This window comes from Rana temporaria, chromosome 3 (genome assembly GCF_905171775.1).
Source record: "Rana temporaria chromosome 3, aRanTem1.1, whole genome shotgun sequence".
Lineage (NCBI taxonomy): Eukaryota > Metazoa > Chordata > Amphibia > Anura > Ranidae > Rana > Rana temporaria.
This window is the reverse complement of record NC_053491.1, coordinates 373,939,139-373,959,936: the sequence shown is the minus strand read 5'-3', so window position 1 is coordinate 373,959,936 and position 20,798 is coordinate 373,939,139. Positions and strand designations below refer to the sequence as shown.

The following is a 20,798-nucleotide window of genomic DNA, read 5'->3' as shown; positions in this document are numbered from 1 at the left end:
GCTTTGACAATTAAAACCTGGAAGCAAATCTCCCCTATATGTATCTCATGTACTAAGACAATTTGTTAATTTTCAGTATGTTACAAATGTAGCAATTTATCTCGTAGGTGGTTGTAGCGCTGACCCGCTGATTGTTGGCACAAATGGGGTTATCAAGTATCCATTGGATGCCACCAGCAATTATTCCATCAACAGGTGAGAATTGAATTCCTATTTGTACTCCATAAAGACTTAATATGCCTAAGGGCCTTTTCACACGGGGCTGTCCGTGTGCGGGCTCCAATTTGCTCAGCGGGGATCGCTCCGTTATCTCCGCTGAGCAGGCAGATGACAGGTCTGTCTCTGTCAGAGCGCCGCTCTCCCCAATGGGGGATCAGATGACGATGGACTGTAGAGTCTGTTATCCGATTCGGTCTGCCAGACGGATGGAAAAGTAGGGTTTTCCTCCGTCACACTTTGGCGGATCGGAGCGGGTCGGATGTCAGCGGGCATTTCACCACTGACATTCGTGGTTCCATACAGGTGCACGGAGCGCCTAAAAAAACTGCCCAGTGGACCTGACTCTGAAGAGAGAGAGAAAGGGGCAGGACTGAGCCTATAGACACACAGAGGCGGCTCAGGAGAGCATGCACGAGTGCCCCAGAGCAAGCCACAAGGGGGAGAGGCCAGAAGCACTAGCGAGGGACCTAAGAAGAGGACTGGTGCTGCTCTGTGCAAAACCATTGCACAGAGCTGGTAACGATGAAGTGCTTCTCATTTTAAAGTGTAACTCAACTTTTGTTGAGCAAGAAGAAGGGGGAAAAAAAAAAAAAAACTTCCTCTCGGTGATGTATGTACATTCCAAGGATTTTAACAAACTTTGTTGCAGTTTCCTACCTTTTTGTTATGAAGAAATCCCTGTGTATTTGTGCCCACGTGCAGAAGTGAGTCTAATGGGAGTGGTTCCTTAATTATCAACAAGCTGCTGCACCTGCAGGGCTCTAATGAGGCCCTTTAGATGTAATGTGATATATTGGGAGTATCCCACCAAAAATCTAAATTTGTGTTGCCTGAAATCTGACTTGTATCTTAGTGCAGACTTCTGGGAAAATCAGGGGGGGCGTTCCAAACACATTCTTTGTACATAATGCCTCCAGATGGCCATATTGCATTTCACAGAATTACAGCGCTGCAGATTGAAAAGGAAAGGTAATTTTTTATATTTAATTGCAATTTGTCTCAACTCTTGTGTGTGTGTGTGTGTGTGTGTGTGTGTGTGTGTGTGTGTAAAAAAATTGCCATTTTTTTATTCCCACCAAAGTGGAGTTACTCTTAGAAGAAGGGGGAAACAAAGGAACCCTTAGAACCACTTTAAATCCGCACCCTTCTGTGCAGTCTATGACGTTTAAGAGGATCTATGAGTTGGAGTATTGTACAAGTTTCCTAGTTTCTATGGGCTCGTTTACACTCGCTCTTCAAAGGGAAATTGACAGTGGAGGCATTATACCACCTCCTTATAACTTGTTTTAATCCCTAAAAGTCCACCACAACCACATGCATTGCACACAGTTATAATGCTTTCAGCGAGGAATACTACCCACCAAATGCCATGGAGATTTAATTCTTGTTATGGCATGTGATTGTGTACACATACCATCCACTGCCTTTGCAGGTAAAGAGTTGCACAGTTGCTCAGACAACCACCCTATAGGCAAGGTTCAAACAGTGAAAGTCCAGCAAAAGTTGGCACACAGCAGGATCTAATAAAAGACACAGTATTAAAAATGAATCAGACCCGCTTACATGTTTCAGCCAATTTGGCTTAGTCCTAGTATATGCAAAACAATACCTGTGAGAAATCTTTTAAACTTGTAACGTCCTGAGCAGTCTGCCTGTCCTGAACAATTGTCAATATTGTTCTCTATTTGAACTACAGAACACCCCCCCCCCCTGTGTTATGGAGAAGAGGGTATGGTGTTCTGTGTTCTCATCACTCCAAATGACTTTGTACCAGAAGGTTTGAGGCTTGTCTCTGTGCTGTTTAGCGTATTGTAAGCGGGATACTTTGTGGCATTTGCATAGTAATGGCTTTCTTCTGGCGACTCGACCATGCAGCCCATCTTTCTTTAAATGCCTCCTTATTGTTGATCTTGAAACGGCCACACCACATGTTTTCAGAGAGTCCTGTATTTCACCTGAAGTTATTTGTGGGTTTTTCTTTGCATCCCAATCAATTTTCCTGGCTGTTGTGGCTGACGTTTCAGTTGGTCTACCTGACCGTGGTTTGGTTTAAACAGAACCCCCTAATTTTCTACTTATTGATTAGAGTTTTAACACCGCTGATTGGCATTCTTAATTCCTTGAGTATCATCTTTTTTTTTATTTTTATATCCCTTTCCTGTTTTATAAAACTCAACTACCTTTTCCCGCCAATCTTTTGACAATTCTTTTGCTTTCCCCATGACTCAGAATCCAGAAACATCAGTGCAGCGCTGGATGAAAGGTGCAAGGGTCTGTCAGGAGTCCAGAAACTCGTTGACCTTTTTATATATATCTCACACACACACACACACTAATTACAAACACACAGATCACAGGTGAGGATGGTTACCTTTTAATAGCCATTCAACCCCTTTGTGTCAACTTGTGTGCATGTAATCAGGCCAAAATCACCAGGGTATATTTTTGAACAGGGTCATTTTGGGTAGATTCTGCTCTCATTATGATTTAAAAAGAGTAAACACGGTTGATTCATAATAAAATAGCTTCAGTCAAACACTAACCATGACTGAAAAATATTTGTGTCATCATTCATATTCTCTGAAAAATGGCAAAGAAATCATAAATTCTGCCAGGGCATGTAAACGTATGAGCACAAGTGTGTGTGTGTGTGTGGTATATGTATGTATGTGTGTTATATATATTTATACAATTTGTGTGTTCTGCCTACTGTCCTATGAGTGTTGCCAACCTAGAGCTAGAAGTTTCTTGCTGGCAGGATCACCAGGGGAAAATGTCTGAAAAAAGAAGCTAATGCAACCATCACATCTAGGCACTGGTAAGGTGCAATTTATTACATATGTGTTTTTGGGTTTAGACTTGATGTTTTTTTTTTTTTTTTTTTTTTTTTTTTTAGCCTGTGTCGCTGGACAGTTACTGTACCAAAGGAGGAGATCATCCAGATCCAGTTTATTCAAATAAGTATTGAAGATCATGTGACCTGCAGTTTTGACTCTTTAACTTTTACTGTAAAGCAAAAGATTATCAGTGAGTAATATCAGGTATTTTTTTTTAGTATTATATTTCTTTATTAAAAAAAAATTAATGAAATACATCTTTTCATTAACAATTATCTCTTCTAGTATAAAACTTTACATAAATGAAAAAAACATAGTAATAATGCCCAGCCCCGAACCACCAGGCCCCTTTTCTCACCTCAATACGGTCTTACTTTCTTCTGCTCCCATAATTTCTGCAAATTTCATTGTCTGCTTAAATTCTATCCATTGTTTCCATTTCTCCTAATACTCTTCTGAACCATCTATGTCACTGAGCCTTAAATATTCTAAGTTTTGCGTCACATCTATTTTATTGCACCAATGTCTCGTCGAGGGGCTTTCCCTATCTTGCCAATGTCTGGCTATTGAACTCTTAGCAGCATTTAACAGGTGTGGGAGCAATGTTTTCAAATATCGCTTAGAATAGATGGAATTCTAATCCTGTGATGCAGTGGCGGCCCGTCCATAGGGGGCGCCAGCACATCCTTCCTGATGACAAGAACTGGACAGCATACTCCAGGTGTTGCCGCCCCAGAGTATTGTAGAGTGGGGTAATTATTGTTTTATCTCTGGATTTAATCCCCTTTTTTTTTTTAATGCATGCCACTATTCTATTTTCTTTGCTCGCAGCTTGGCATTGCCTGTCATCTACTAGGACCCCCCAGGTCCCTTTTTCATCCTAGATTCCCCCAGAGGTTCTCTCCAGCCCCCCCCTAGTGAGTAGACTGCATTCATATTCTTGCCACCCAAGTGCATAATTTTAAATGTTTTCACATTAAACCTCCTTTGCCATGTAGTTGCCCACCCCATTAACTTGTTTAGATCCTCTTGCAAGGTTTTCACATCCTGCGGAGAAGTTATTGCCCTGCTTAGCTTAGTATCGTCCACAAATGCAGAGATTGAACTGTCTACCCCATCGTGTGTGTGTGTGTGTGTGTGTATGTATGTATATACATACATACATACATACATACATACATACATACATACACAATTTTTTTTATATATTACGGTCTCAGCATTTTAAAGGCTCACTTCGCCGATGATCAATATGTAACTGTTAGATGGGGATGATATTTAGGGAAGTTGATCATGGAGCAGCAACCACTGAGATGTTGGCTGTCAATTTTACTGGTGCAGGTTGGAGAGAGTAAGTATGCAGCTGATTGGATGTTATAGGCAACATAATCTCCTGTTCTCCATAAAGCCCAATTGGGTATATATATATATTTTTTTTTAGGGAAAGTGTGTGGATCCATATTGCCATCTCCATTACTTATCCAATTCAATGAAGTGAACGTCACATTCTTTTCAGATGCTACCATTAATGGTGGTGGCTTTGAGCTAAAGTTCTTGGCCCTCCCAGCTGCTTCAGTGAAAGGTGAGTGCTGATTTAAAAAAAACAAAATAATTCACGAAAATGTAGGCATTGCTCATTTCAGCCTTGCTAAGTGGCTAAATAGCAGGTGTGAGTGCTGGGGAAAAGTGGGGGGTAAACTAAATGAAAAGTTACACAACATTGCTTTCTGCTTTGGCACCAGAATGTTAGCGAAGGCTTAGATTGTAAGTGGAGACTGCTTAGTGTAGATGGTAAGTGGAAGCTGCTTACTGTAGGAAGGTAATTGAAGGATGCTTAACATTGATAAGTGGGTATGAAGGGTTAGTTGCAGATGTTGAGCATGGATGTTGGGTGGAAGCTCTGTAGAGTGGATGGGCAGTGGAGACTCCTAATAGATAGTTGAAGCTTCTTGGGGTGGATAGCCAGTGGGGACTCCCGAGAGTGGATAGCCAGTGGGGACTCCCGAGAGTGGATAGCCAGTGGGGACTCCCGAGAGTGGATAGCCAGTGGGGACTCCCGAGAGTGGATAGCCAGTGGGGACTCCCGAGAGTGGATAGCCAGTGGGGACTCCCGAGAGTGGATAGCCAGTGGGGACTCCCGAGAGTGGATAGCCAGTGGCAATTCAGTACTGAGACTTTATTAGGGGCTACTGACAGGATCCCAAAAATGTAATATTAGTGTTACCATGTTTATTCTGCAGAAGTTGCATTCAATATTTTCTTTGTTTTTTGTCTCAGGTTCTGGTTGTAATAGTGTTGCAGTGTTAAAGAAAGAAGGAGAAATCTACACTCGCAATTACCCAATGCTGTACCCCAGTAACACTACATGTCGCTGGGTCATTGAAGCACAAAGAGGCAAAATTGTTCAAGTAATTAATGGGAATGGTAGAGAGTTGGTTATAAGGGACATGCAAGTTGCATGTTACAGGGGATTCAAACCTTTTATTGTAGCTTTTTTGCTTTTTTAGTTTTTTTATTTTTTATTTTTTTTTGTTTTTTCAGTTGCTTTTTGAAGACTTTGCTGTGGAGTTCCAGGAGAAATGTCTATATGATCGTGTTTTAGTGTATGGGGACAGAGACCAAAAGCAACTAATTGGTAGGAGTTTTCAGTCACCCAACAGTTAAAGCAGCACTCCATGCAAACATCTAAATATTTGAAATGCGTAGTGTATGCATGAATTGTTCCATCTACCAAAATATTTTTAATTCTGTTCAGCCAGTATTATGATTTACATCCCACTTCCACACTGCATGGCCAAGAAGTTGACACAAGCAGGGCCACCATTAGAAATCATACGACCCCATACAGCCTCCCAGACAAGGCCCCCCTTCACCCCACACAGAGAAAGGGCTTTAAATCCCCCCCCCTTGCACATGTAATCCTGCTAGCTGTGGCTTCCTGCTTCGTGTGTGTGTGTGTGTGTGTGTGTGTGTGTGTGTATGTGTTTGATCCCAAGCTAGGCTGTTTACATCTATTCAGACACGCAGTTCAGCCCCACCCACCCATACCACTTTTTGACTGACAGCAGCAGCAGCCAATGGCTCCCGCTGCTCTAAGCCAAGCCTGTGAGACAGGGGAGAGAGGGGTGAAGAGCTGCTGCAGATGTGCACAGTGCTGCATCGAGATCAGGCCAAGGAAAGTATTAAGGGGGGCTGGGGGTGTACTATTAGTAAAAAAAATAATAATTTAAGCCAATGCACAGAATGCATTAAAATCTAACTAAAGCCAAAACACTTTTTTTTTTTTTTTTTGGTTTTGGATAGAGTAGAGAGGGATTAGAATGCCTGTCAGTTTTTATTACTGTCTATGTCCCCGCTAAGGAGAATCATTCTCTATTTGTCCTGTTTACCATTATCAATAAAAGTGAAAGTAAAATAAAATTAACTTTTCAAAGACAGAGGTGATAGGGGTAGCCATGCCTAATGCCTAAAGCCTCGTACACGCGGTCTGATTGTTTGACGACCGAGGGTCTGATTTATGTCAAAAGGGCCTGTTCAGGATTTTGTCTAGCATACTAATGATATGCAAATTGTCTTTTGACAAACGCGAAAGTAGTGACGTACTAATGAGAGTATAAAGTGAGAGTTAATTTCTCAAACGCCACCCTTTGGACTAGGGTTGTCCAGATACCGATACCAGTATCGGTATCGGGACCGATACCGAGTATTTGCGGGAGTACTCGTACTCGCGCAAATACCCCCGATACCTAAATAGAATACTTCCCCCCCCCTTCCCCCCCCGCCGCTGCATTGCGCCGCCGCATCGAGGGACATGGCTAGAGGGACATGGCTGCATATGTGAGGGACATGGCTGCATATGTGAGGGACATGGCTGCATATGTGAGGGACATGGCTGCATATGTGAGGGACATGGCTGCATATGTGAGGGACATGGCTGCATATGTGAGGGACATGGCTAGAGGGACATGGCTGCATATGTGAGGGACATGGCTAGAGGGACATTGCTGCATATGTGAGGGACATGGCTAGAGGGACATGGCTGCATATGTGAGGGACATGGCTAGAGGGACATTGCTGCATATGTGAGGGACATGGCTAGAGGGACATGGCTGCATATGTGGGGGACATGGCTGCATATGGGGGGGACATGGCTGCATTTGGGGACACATTTAAAAAAAGTATCGGTATTCGGTATCTGCGACTACTTGAAAAAAAGTATCGGTACTTGTACTCGGTCCTAAAAAAGTGGTATCGGGACAACCCTACTTTGGACCCCTTCGGCTAATTTCGTGTTGGTAGAGGTTTGGTGAACGTTGATTTGCAATTTTCAGATCGTACAAAACAAATACCTTTTTAAAATACGTTTGGCATAACTACATGCAAAGCAGCTTTATTATTATTCCATTAAAGAAGATGAGAATTTTGACATTTCATCAATTGCCGAGTCCAGGAATGTTAATTCTAGATTACGAAGAGTAGTTTAAAAGACCAAACTCTTCCCAGTTATTCCTTGCTTCTGAGTATGCGTGTTTGTATTTTCGACTTTTGTGTGAATGATTTCTGTAATGACCATCCGAAAATCAGATGTTGAGTTCACATGACCAAGAAGTTGACACAAGCAGGGTCGCCATTAGAAATCATGCAACCCCATACAGCCTCCAAGACAAGGCCCCCCTTCACCCCACACAGAGAAAGGGCTTTAAATGCCCCCCTCCCCCCTTGCACATGTAGACTGCACATCCAGCTTTTGTCTGATGTAAAAGTTAAACCGACTAACGATCCTGAAAATCTGAAGACAGCTCGTCTTCAGACTTTTCACATCTGTTTTTCCTACCGTGTGTACGAGCCTTGACTCTCAAATCTCAAACTAGTACTTACAAATTCAAATATACAGACCGCACCCTGAAATACTTGGGCACTTAAATTCCTCCAATGAATAAGTCTGGTCTTCTGGAGCAGCGTTTGGAGGTCTTGTCTTCGGCCTTCAAGCAGACTCCCTCCCCGGCGAATCGCAGACTTTTAGATGCGGCCCGTACGGACTTAGATTTATGTTTAACTGATGAAGCCGAACGCACTTTGCGTTGGGCTCGCCAAAAGTGGTACGCCAAGGCGAATAAACCTAATGCGATGCTGGCTAATAGACTCCGAACCTTCGCCCCTAAATTTGCTCCCATAAACCTGCGCACCCGCCACAATGTCCTCACGGGTAACCCACAACGGATATTGGATGAATTCCGCCACCGTCTCACAAAGCTCTATTCTCCCCCTACTCATTCCTCTACTCAAGGTCTAGATACCTTTTTGTCTAACTTATCCTTGCCTTCTCTATCAGACGCACACACGTCTTTGATGGATCGAGATATTAAGGTCCAGGAAGTTCTTCAATGTATTAAGGACTTGAAGGTCGGAAAGAGACCGGGCCCGGATGGCTTCACGGCCTTGTATTATCGGAAGTTAGCGGACATCCTGGCCCCACATTTGGCGGCCATGTATAATTCCATAAAGAAAGGTCAGTCGTTCACGCCTGATCTGCTAACCGCTAACATTGTGATGATCCCGAAGCCGGATAGGGACCATTCCTCTTGGGCTAATTTCAGGCCAATCTCATTAATTAATATCGATATGAAAATCTTGACTAAGATTTTGGCCAATCGATTGAATTCTTTTCTCCCACGCCTGATAAAGAAGGATCAGGTGGGCTTTGTCCCTTGTCGACAAGCGGGGGATGCAATTAGACGGCTTCTCCAAATTCAACATATTGTACATGCCAGGTCCCTGGAAACAATGTTTTTGTCCCTCGATGTCAATAAGGCCTTTGACACATTGTCTTGGCCTTATTTGACACAAGTCCTTAGCCATTATGGCTTCGGTACTTCTTTTTTGGGCTGGATTTCGGCTATTTATGACTCCCCTCAGGCCAAGGTTCGGTACTATGGATTTGAGTCGTCCACCTTCCCCATTAGGAGGGGGACACGGCAGGGGTGCCCGCTTTCCCCGCTCCTGTTCGTCCTGGCTCTGGAGCCTTTGGCAGAGGCCATTCGATCCCATCCGGACGTGTCGGGGGTGGAGGTGGCGGGTACTTCACACAAATTGTCACTGTTTGCAGATGACATTCTGTTGACCATCACCAAACCTAGAATTTCTCTCCCCAATTTGTTGTCCCTTTTGGATTCTTTTGCTTTGTTCTCAGGCTTAGCAGTTAATCAGGCAAAATCAAAGGCAATGTCTATCAACCTTTCCCCCTTGGATTTAGACTCCCTACGGTCGGCGTTCCCTTTTCAATGGTTGACCTCATTACCCTATTTGGGGATTAAGCTTACCTCGAAGTACTCCGAACTGTATCAGGCCAACTTTCCTTCTTTGTTTGGCAATTTGTCAGCTATGCTCGCCTCTTGGTCCACTCTTCCGCTCTCTTGGTTCGGGAGGGTGGCGATGGTACGTATGACCTATCTTCCAAAACTGCTCTATTATTTTCGGGTTTTACCTGTCCAGGTACCCTCTCATATCCTTAGAATACACCAACGTAAACTTATGCAGTTTATCTGGGGCCATAAGAGGCCCAGGATTAAGAGGCAGGTGCTTTTTGCACGCAGAATTAATGGTGGCCTGTCGGTTCCTAATTTGCTTGCTTACTATACTGCGGCGGGTATCGCTCCATTGTCTCGTCTCCATGAGAAACAGCAAATGCCATTGTGGGCTACTTTTGATTTGGTGGACTCCCACCCGACGCCTCTAGCCTCTCTTCCATGGCTCCCTCGAGCACATCGCCCGCCTTCTATAGGTCCTTGTCTGGCCCATTCCCTTCGGTTATGGGATTCGGTTAAATATTCTGCAGGTCTGATCTCCCCTCATCTTCCGTTGCTTCACCTTCTTCATAGCCCCCTATTCCCACCAGGTAGGGATAATCCCTTACAGTTTGCATGGTGGACTGAACATGGCTTCGTAGATGTTCATTCTATGCTTTCTCCAACCAAGATTATTTCTTTTTCACTCTTACGTTCCTCCCATGATATTCCCCTCAGGGAACACTATAGCTACTTACAACTCCGACATTTCCTTCAGCGCCTTCTCAGATCCCAACCTACCCCCTATATCATGACCCCCTTCGAAAGCTTATGTAGATCGCGCCCCCATTCCCCGGGTCTCATATCTCTGATTTACACAGCGATTATCAACTCTAAGAGACCGCCTTTGAGACCTTATCACCTCCAGTGGGAGGCTGAGCTTGGGAAGCAACTTGATCCGGAAGATTGGCAGGCTATGACCATGGCATTGTCTAAATGTTCTACAAATGTTCTCTTTCAAGAGAACGCTTATAAAGTGTTCTATAGGTGGTACTATACCCCGACCAAGCTGGCGAGTTTCATACCTTCCTACTCTCCTTTGTGTTTCCGTGGATGCTCTCAGGAGGGTACGATGGCACACGTCTGGTGGACCTGTCCCAGGGTATGCAGATTGTGGGTTAGAGTTTATGCGCTGCTCCGCAACCTCTTTGATACCAACTTGAAGAGGGACCCCTTTGAGGCCCTTTTATGGAAACCGATCACGGAGCTTCTCCGCCCTGAACGCCAGTTGGCGGCGCATGTTTTTACTGCAACTAAATTGATCATTGCAAGGGCCTGGAAGACCCCGGTTTTTAGCTTCGAAGCAGTTAAAAACTGCATTAATGATATTATGGTTAATGAGAAACTTACTGCTGTGTTGGCAGATACCCACGATAAATTCCTCCGGGTGTGGCAACCCTGGGTGGCTTACAACCACCCTTCACGGTTTGACCCAGCACTACTTTCTCTTTGATGAGCCTCCGTTCCCCCACCCCGTGGACCCCTTTCCTTCCTCTTTTTTTTCTTCTATCTTCTTTTATTCTTTTTACTTTCTTCTTGCTGTTCTTTTCTATTTCTATTCCTCTTTCCCTTCATCGCTACTTGTTCATGCTACTTTTCTAGCTGGCTTTCTTTCTTTTCATCCTCCCTTTCTTTCTTTGTGGCTCGGGCCCTCAGGCTTGGTCCTGCTGGCCTTGGACACAGGATGCATTTTTTCTTTTACAAATTGGAATACTGATTTCCTCTGTTATGTGCCTGCTTGAATTTTATATATATATATATATATGTGTGTGTTTATATTTATATATTTTATTTTTTATTTTTGTCACATCATTTGTTTTTATATATATATATATATATATGTATATATTTCTAATTTTTTTTTTTTTTTTTTTTATATATATATATATTTTTTTGTAAGGTTGTGTATTGTATAACAACTGTGCTTTTAAGTTTTACATTTACCCCGGTGTGATAACCGGAATGTTACCTAAGCCAGCATTAGGTCACTCTAGCAGGCCACTTGAGTTGAGGACATTCTATAGCCGGCCTTCTGGATTCGCTTTCGGATCCCTAGGAGCGGGACTAACCTCAGGTTTACGGACTATCTTTTCTGATATTTGATAAGCTTATGGTGTGTCCTCCACTGCCTTTTGTTTCTTTTGTATTCTCTTTTTTTTTTTGATTGTTGATGTGTTTTTCAATAAAACTCTTTTGTACAAGAATAAGTCTGGTCTTCCCTCTCAACTTCTCGCCTCTACTTTCAGAAGTTTGGATGCTACTCCAGAAGTGGCATTCAGGTTATTTCTATTAGTTCGGCTGATGCAACATTTTATTTTATTTTTTTGTTCCAATAGTTTTCATTGCTTTTCAAAACAGCATACACAACATTATGCTCAGATATTCATTAGACGATTGTGGAAACAAGGATGCAATATACAATGTGCTCGGTGGCTTTTATCAAATACCTAGTAACAAAACCCATTAAGAGAGGTTATATTTTGGCCAGTGAGACTTCCTTGTCTCCTGATGGCATCCTTCAAAACCATATATTCTCCCCCTCCCTCCATCATTATGGTGTAACCGAACCATCATCTAAAAAGTGATGGTGTCCACGTTGCCTAAATTTTCTTATCTTATTCTTATTCCTGCCTCCTTTTTTCAAACCACTTAATTCTCCCCCAGTCCAACCTAATGGTTACCTGAGCCCCATCTCGATCCAATGATGTCCACAAGAGCCTTGGCTCTCTGGTGACTCGCACACCTGATTGGCTTTCGGCAGCAGCGGGAGCAAATATGTGGGAACTAAAAATCCCTGTTTTTCATTGCAGTGTTTCCTAGAAAGGGTATATAGCAGTGTGCAGAGGTTTCATCCAGAATTTGTAGCGTTATGTGGTCACACCCTTTAGCACCTGATAGATTATGTGCATGTACAGGCTATTAGGATTTGAGCACTGGTATATCTTGTTTCTTTTAGAGCTGCAATAACATGGGTTTTATGATTATCTGGGGTTTTGCTTTAACCACTAAAGGACCCAGATATTACAGCCATTTCTTATCTGTTATTCTTATTCTTGCACAGTAACTTTATGTGGATTTTCTGTGACTCAGCCAATCTACAGCCCGGGGAACATTATGATGATTGTATTTGAGAGCGATGATGAGAATAATTTCTATGGTTTCAAAGCCAAATTCAAGTTTTTATATTCGGGTAAGACCTTTCAGCCATGGAAATGTCCTTCAAAGCCATCTTTGTTATCTAGGATTCGGTATATCATTTTATCAATGTGTGCACAAAGTTGGGTATAATTAAAAAAAAAAAAAAATTAAATCTAAGACCTCCAAATTCTTAGAAAGTGTGTATAATTCCAAACAAAGTATTTTTATATACTTCCTTTTGATTTGCTAAATATACCACTGAACGTTTTTGTTATATCTGTTTAAGTGCAAAAAATATCTGTTAATTCTGCAAATCCAGTAAAACTAACTTTCTATAGTGAGGTGAAAAATATCAAGCGTTTTTTGCTCTGTAGTCCAAAATTCAGGCCATTCAGTACATGTGAATAGTGCCTAGGAAGGTCTGTATGCAAATACAGCCTGCCTATAAATGCCCATTCCTCCATCCACTCAGCAAGGCATGTGGATGTTTGCACAGCTCCTCTCTAGAGAGCCCACTGTTTGCATTAGGACTGAAGGCTCTTGAAAGAAGTTGACAAACGCATAGGGGTTGATTAACTAAAGTCAAAAGGACTGCACTTTGCAAGTGAAGTTGCTCCATAGCTTGGTAAATAAGGTAAAGCTTCAATTTGCAAAGAATACCAAATCCTGTGCAAGGAAACAAAAAAATGATATATATTTTTTTTATTTTGCTTGCTCGTGATTGATTGATAGAAGTCAGCAGAGCTTCTGCTCAGTTACTAAGCTCTGGCGCAACTGCACTTTGCAAATGACAGTCTATTTGCATAGATCTGTCTGTTTACACACATTACACTAGTTGAACCTTGATTGCCCCTTGATGTTAAGCCCTTCCCAGCCAGTGGCATTAGTACAGTATACAATATTATCATTGTATTGGTGTCACTAGCGACATCAGTGTCAGTCAGTTAGCGTCCCTCCCAGCCAGTGTCAGTTAGCACTAGATTGCCTTCCTCACTATAGCTCGCTGATCACCGCCATTACTAGTAGTATAGTGTCTGTACTGATCAGTATGTTGATCATGGTCAGAACTATAGTGCCCCCAAAAACGCACTTGGTCTTTTACCAAAGACATGTAGCAGACATTTTGGCCTACATTTCTGAAAAAAAAAATTTTTATTTGAATATATATATATAATTAGTGCTGTCAAGCGATTAAAATTTCTAATCGCGATTCATCGCATTAATGCGCGATTAAGGAGGTTCACCCTTTAAAACATTTTTTTTTTGTTTTCTTATTTATTTTAATTTTTTTTTATAATATTAAATTGTGTTTTTTTATTTTTTTACATTTTGATCACTTTTATTGCTGTCACAAGAAATGTAAACATCCCTTGTGACAGCAATAGGTGGTGACAGGTACTCTTTATGGAGGGATCGGGGGTCTAAAAGACCTCCGAGCCCTCCTTTGCACTTCAAAGTATTCAGATCGCCGAAAACGGCGATTCTGAATACTGTGTACTTTTTTAAATCCGGCGCCATTGGCAGCAGAGAAACCCGGAAGTGACGTCATGACGCCGCTTCCGTGGTTTTAATGCGGAGACTGAATCAAAGCCGCTTACGGCTTAGTGTCAGTCTCCAACCTGGACACAGAAGGCCGAGGATCGGGTCTCCCGGTGGGACGGGAGGCCCGGTCAGAGCGGCGAAAGGGGGGGGGGGGGGATGTCCCCTCCCGCTCCTCCGGCATAACAACCGAGCGGCTTTTAGCCGCATCGGTTGTTATGTTTGGATAGCCGATCGCCCGCTCTAAACAACGGTACCGGGATGATGCCTGCGGCTGCAGGCATCATCCCGGTATAACCCCCGAACGCTGCCTCGTTAATCGCGCGATAAAAAAAAATTGACGGCGTTAACATGGGTTTGCGTTAACGCCGTTAATAGCTCGTTTAACTGACAGCACTAATATATATATATATATATATATATATATATATATATATATATATATATATATATATATATATATATATATATATATATATATATATATATATATATATATATATATATATAAACAACGGTGATCAAATACCACCAAAAGAAAGCTTTGTTTGTGTGGGGGGGGGGAGAAAAAAATTAATTTCGGTACAGCATTGCATGACAGCACAATTTTCAATTAAAGTAGCACCGTGATAAGTTGCAATATATTTCATATTTTTTACTTTAGCAATAGAAACGTGATTCCCCTGCAAAAATCGTCCCTTTTGCTGGCTATAGTTGTCATGGAGACAAAGTGAAGGGCAAATGCCAATTTTACTAGAACAAGGGATGCAGATACAAGCATTTGCTTAACAGGGTAGATTCGGTGCCCTCTGAACTTGTGATACAGATTAAATAAACCTTGCATGCCTAATAAAGTAATATCCAAATTTGTTAATAATTAAAACCTTATAGGACAGCTGAGGCTTGTAGTTCTACAACAATGTAAAGAAGTTTGTATTAGGGTTACAGTATATAGTCATTTAGCTAGATTCACATAGTTAGGCCGGCGTATCAGTAGATACGCCGACCTAACTCGGAATCTGCGCCGTCCTAAGTATAAAGTGGAGGTTCCATCAAAAAAACAATTTTGCTTTAAACTGTAGCTTACGACTAAAAAATAAAAAAATAAAAGAAACATTTTTTTTTACTCATCTGGAAATGCCTGTTGCTATGCGGTCCAACAAAATCTGCCTTTGAAACAACCTAGGATTCTGACATCATCTCCCTCTAATGCTCCTGGTGTGTCATCATTTCCCAGGATGCAGTGCGCTGTCCAATTATCACTCCCCATCCAAGACTTCCAGGAAGTAAGTGCCTGTAGGCTTCACAATGCCCACAAGCAAAATGACAACGGTGTAGATATAGTTTTATAAACTATCTTTTTTGAATATCTATGCGGATCGGCGGCGGATTGTAAAATAGTAATTGACCGGATTTATATTATAAAAACACAGGATGAAAGGACATACATTTAAAAAATGCTAATTGTGGTTGGAACTCCGCTTTAAGTGTATTCTCAAACAGAGATACACTTAAACCTATCTAAGATATGACGGCTTGCGCCGTCGTATCTTAGGGTGCAATATTTAGGCTGGCCGCTAGGTGGCGCTTCCATTGCTCTCGGCGTAGAATATGTAAATCACTAGATACGCCTATTCACGAACATACGCACGCCCGTCGCAGTATAGAAACGCCGTTTACGTAAGGCATTTTTAGGCGTAAAGTTATTCCATCAAATAGCTGGACTAGTAATGTTAAGTATGGCCGCCGTTCCCGCGTCGAAATTTGAAAATTTTACGTCGTTTGTGTAAGTCGTCCGTGAATAGGGCTGGACGTAATTTACGTCCACGTCGAAACCAATACATCCTTGCGGCGTACTTTGCCGCAATGCACACTGGGATATGTACACGAACGGCGCATGCGCCGTTCGTAAAAAACGTCAATCACGTCAGGTCACCCACCATTATCATAAAACATGCCCCCTCAGCCTAATTTGAATTAGGCACGCTTACGTCGGCCGCATTTACGCTACGCCGCCGTAACTTAGCAGGCAAGTACTTTGGACCAGATTCTGATACATTTACGTTGCTCCACGGCAGTGTAACGTATCCCATTTTATGTTACACCGCCGCAGGTTTACAGCGTAAGTGCCTGATTCACAAAGCTCTTACCTGTAAACTTGCGGCGGTGTAACGTAAATCCGATCGGCGCAAGGCCGCCTAATTCAAATGGGGCGGGCACCATTTAAATTAGGCGCGTTCCCGCGCCGAACGTACTGCGCATGCTCCGTCGGGAAAATTACCCGATGTGCATTGCGCTAAATGACGTCGCACGGACGTCATTTGTTTAGACGTTAACGTAAATGGCGTCCAGCGCCATTCACGGACGACTTACGCAAACAACGTGATTTTTTAAATTTCGACGCGGGAACGACGGCCATACTTAACATGGCTTAGAACACCTAGGGCTCAGCCCTAATTTTACGACACGTATCTCGACGGAAACGACGTAAAGTTAGAGCGACGGGTAACGCGGAAGTTCGTGGATCGCCGTAACTAGTCATTTGCATATTCTACGCCGACCGCAATGGCCTTGCCACCTAGCGGCCGGCATAGAATTGCATTCCTAAGATCTGACCGTGTAAGTCAATTACACCTGTCGGATCTTAGGGCTAGCTATGCGTAACTGATTCTATGAATCAGCCGCATAGTTAGGACGGGCGGATCACAGAGATACGACGGCGTATCAGGAGATACGACGGCGTATCAGGAGATACGCCGTCGTATCTCCTTTGTGAATCTGGCCCTTTGTGAATACAGTACTTGCCTAGCTAACTTACAGCGGCGTAGTGTAAATACGATACCGCAAAGATGCGGCGGTCTATTTGAATCCACCTAATTGTGTGCAAGAGCATAAATATTTCTCATAATCCAAAATATGATTTTATCTACAACAGTGGTCTCCAAATTGCAGCTCAGAGGTCAGATGCATCCCTTTGCTTGCCTTTATCTTGCCCTTGGGGTACTATTGTTTCTCATTAATAGAAGCAGTATATCTGCTACGAATTAAGGAGGTGGGTATAGTCGGGCACTCTGGATAAATGCCTGTTACAGCTACCTTGGCTCTTTGTCCCCGACACATCAGAAGATTGCGGGGCTAAGGGGGGCTCAAGATTTCTACTAAGCTAGGAGACCATGTCATTGAGACTGAAAGTGAGAGAAAAATCAAAACCTTTTTTAGTTGTCTTCAGCCTAGGAATAGAGGCTTTTAATGAAGATGATTGTTCTAGTAACAGCTGTTTAAAAGGGAATATTTCATCTCGCATCCTATGGTGTCTACCAAAAAAAAAAAACAGACACAAATATTAACCACTTCGTTACTTTATTTCAAAACTTTAATAAAAAAAAAAAAGTTTGTTTTATATGCACTTTAACATAATTTGTATCGTTTTATTACCTATGTTAATTTTTTTTTTTTTTTACAGAAGTAAAGTCACAGGTCTTACCTAGCTTTCGTCAGGCTCCCAATCTCAAAAGCATCCAGAAAAGTGAGTAATAGGAAAGATGGGTCTCTGGGTGGAAAGAGGTGTGTGTTCATAAAACAACGTAAAAGAAGAAAGCTATTGTTAAGGGTGGCCAATGAGACTGAGTACATACTTTTAGGTCTCATTCAAACAGCCCATTAGTGCTGTCCTCTATGGACTTCCTGCATGCAGCTCCGGGGTGGGTGCACGCACATCTGCCAGCGGCTCTGCATGGAGGTTTGCAATAATCTGCCATCTGAATGAGGTCCTTATTCGATACACCTGTCTAGTACTCTTAAAGTGTTGAACATAGGCTGTAGATGCCAAAGCATGTTGCATGTTCTACCCTAGAAACGGAAAGTGAACTTAACTTTAATGATCCACTGTGGCTATTTTCCTGGTCCTTAACTGACCGAAGAGGAACGTGATGTGGTCATCGATTGATGTAGCCTCTTCATAATTTTCTGTATTGTAGCCCATTCTCTCCATGTTTTATCTGATTGTAGCTTCTCCTCATCATGATTTTATTTGTTTCCTTTTCAGGTTTCTCCATATTGTAGCCCAGCCTCTTTATGATCCTCCATGTTGCAGCTGTCCACCTAATTTTTCCCTGTGTTGTAGCCTTTCCTCTCCATAGTTCCTCATGTTGTAGCCAGTACTGTTCAAGGTTCTCTGTATTGATGTCCATGGTAACCTGTCCTCTTCATGGTTCCCTGTGGTGTAGCCAGTTTTTTTGGTGGTTCTCTGTGTTGACACCCATTCTCTTTATAGTTCTCCGTTGTGACAGACTCCGGATGCCCAGTTGGGTATTTTCAACAAGAAGCTTCTTCCCAAGTCCTGGAACACAAGACCAATGGATCTGGCTATGTTCCCCCAAGAACCAGGCAACACCAATTTTGGAGTACACCAGAAATAGAACTGTTTATTAGAACAAGAGTACAGTCTTGTATATACTTGAGGATTAGGTTCCCCCCTCCTGATCATATTACCCTAACAATACAACTGTAACCAGAAACATAAATTAACGTGAGCTAAATAACAAATCATTTAGCCAGCCTAGGTGACTCAGAGGTTTGACCTTTCAGGCCAGCCTTGTCTTCTAGCTCAGAAGACACAATCCACATTATCATAAGTATAAACACAGGACACCTTTACACAATAGCAGGAGCTCCCAGTAGCAGACTATCCATCTCCTACATTGTACAGAGGCCAATGTGATTAGCTCTTTCAAGTAACATGTAAGGTTCAGAATCAAATAAACCAGGAATAGTCTATTGTATATTTCCTGGGAGATCTTGTGGATAAATATTACTGTCCTATTTGCCCCTAATAGACACAGGGTGACCTAGACATAAGGATATGGGGGGGCTGAAACGGTTCTCTCCAAAAGCCCCTGTCACAGCTAGGTCTGTCACACCCATGTTGTAGCCTGTCCTCTTTACGTTTTTTTTGTGGTGTAGCCAGTGCTCTTTTTGTAGTTGTCTGTGTTGATGCCCATTTCCTTAATGGTTCTCTGTGTTGTAGCCATCTTTTTTATGGTCTCCCATGTTGTAACCCATCCTCTTAATACTCGTAGTCTACTTTTTCATGGTTACCCATTTTGTAGCATATCCTGATCATGGTTGTCTGTTTGAGGTTCAGAAATTGTCTCCTAATGACCATTGCTGCAAAGAGCCCCTATAGGATTTTCTGTCAGTTGGAACACGTCTGGCCATTCTCCTCTGTCCTTTGTCATTAACAAAGTGTTTTCATCACACAAGCTCTGTTTACTGGACATTTTGTTTTTTTGCACCAACCTTTCTAAACTCTTCTAAAGATTCCATGTTCGATGTTGCCAGCACCATGTCTGAAAAGACTTGGTAAAATTATTATTACCATGTAAGTATCAACTTCATTAAATTACATGTTCAGTATTTTGTGCTTTCTGTAAATCCTAGGTGTCTGTGGCATGGCCCCTCTCTCAGCCCGGTGGCTTCTGAATCGAGTTGTTGGTGGGGAGGAAGCGTGCCCCAATTGCTGGCCATGGAATGTGGAGCTGATGTTCCAGGGAAGCTTTTTGTGCAGCGGGGTGATTCTGTCAGCGAACTGGGTGCTCACAGTGGCCCACTGCTTACTGTAAGCGACAATAACTGCTTTATTTTGTAAAAATCTAAATAAATGACAAATGCTTAAAGAAGACTGAAACCATGTTTGACATGTAGCCAAAGCCAAAACTTCTGGAAGGATTATGTCTTCCATTGAAGATATTCTCTTCACTTCCTGCCTCATGATACAATGGGGAAAATAATTATTTGATCCCCTGCATATTTTGCAAGTTTGCCCACTTCCAAAAAAATGAAGGGTCTATAATTGCTATCATAGGTCTAATTTAAATGATAGAGACAGATAATCAATGAAAAATCTGTAAAAAAAAAAAACACACTATACATTTGTTCTAAATTGAGTTGCAGTTCAGTGAGTAAAATAAGTATTTGATCCCCTACCAACCAACAATAATTCTGGCTTCCACAGATTGGCTACAGTATGTGCTCATGTGCTACACAGATTAGTTCTTTCAATTTTAAGAAGGTGCTCCTAAGGACAATTCATTATGTGTAACAGACACCTGTCCACAGAATCTTTCTTCCATTCGAACATTAACATCATGGGCAAGACAAGAGCTGTCAAAAGATGTCAGGGACAAGATTGTAGACCTGCAAGGCTGCGATGGGTTACAAGACCATCAGCAAAAAGCTTAACGAGGAGATAACTTTTGGAGCGATTATTCACAAATGGGGAAAATAAACATCAATTGCCCTCAGTCTGGAGCTCCATGCAGGATTTCGCCTCATGGGGTAAGGATCGTGAGAAAAGTGAGGGATCCGCTTGGAACTACATGGGAGGAGCTTGTGAATGATCTCAAGACAGATGGGACCACAGTCACCAAACTAATTATTTGTAACACAATACGTGGCCATCAATTGAAATTCGAGTTGCCAAGTGACAGCCAAGAAACCTTAAGGATTTAGAGAAGGTCTGTAAAGAAGAGTGGACCAAATTCTCTCTCAGGGAAACAAGGGTTTCTCCACCAAGTACTAAGTCATGTTTTGCTTGGGGATCAAATACTTATTTTACTCACAAAGCTGCAACTCCAGTATGTTTTTTTCTGGATTTTTGGTTGATATTCTGTCTTTATCATTTAAAATACACCTATGATGCACTTCAATTCTTTGTAAGTGG

The 20,798-nt window shown here is 42.3% G+C and overlaps 1 protein-coding gene across 1 annotated transcript in view; it reads left to right on the top strand.

Moving 5' to 3' along the window:
* The window catches only part of OVCH1 (ovochymase 1), a 92,578-nt gene that overhangs the window by 33,531 nt on the left and 38,249 nt on the right, over nt 1-20,798 (top strand). The window contains exons 9-16 of the mRNA XM_040341684.1: nt 108-195; nt 3,116-3,246; nt 4,498-4,638; nt 5,334-5,464; nt 5,598-5,691; nt 12,462-12,590; nt 17,541-17,603; nt 19,517-19,694. Coding sequence (XP_040197618.1) covers nt 108-195; nt 3,116-3,246; nt 4,498-4,638; nt 5,334-5,464; nt 5,598-5,691; nt 12,462-12,590; nt 17,541-17,603; nt 19,517-19,694 — 955 coding nt within the window. The remainder of the gene's footprint in view (nt 1-107; nt 196-3,115; nt 3,247-4,497; nt 4,639-5,333; nt 5,465-5,597; nt 5,692-12,461; nt 12,591-17,540; nt 17,604-19,516; nt 19,695-20,798) is intronic.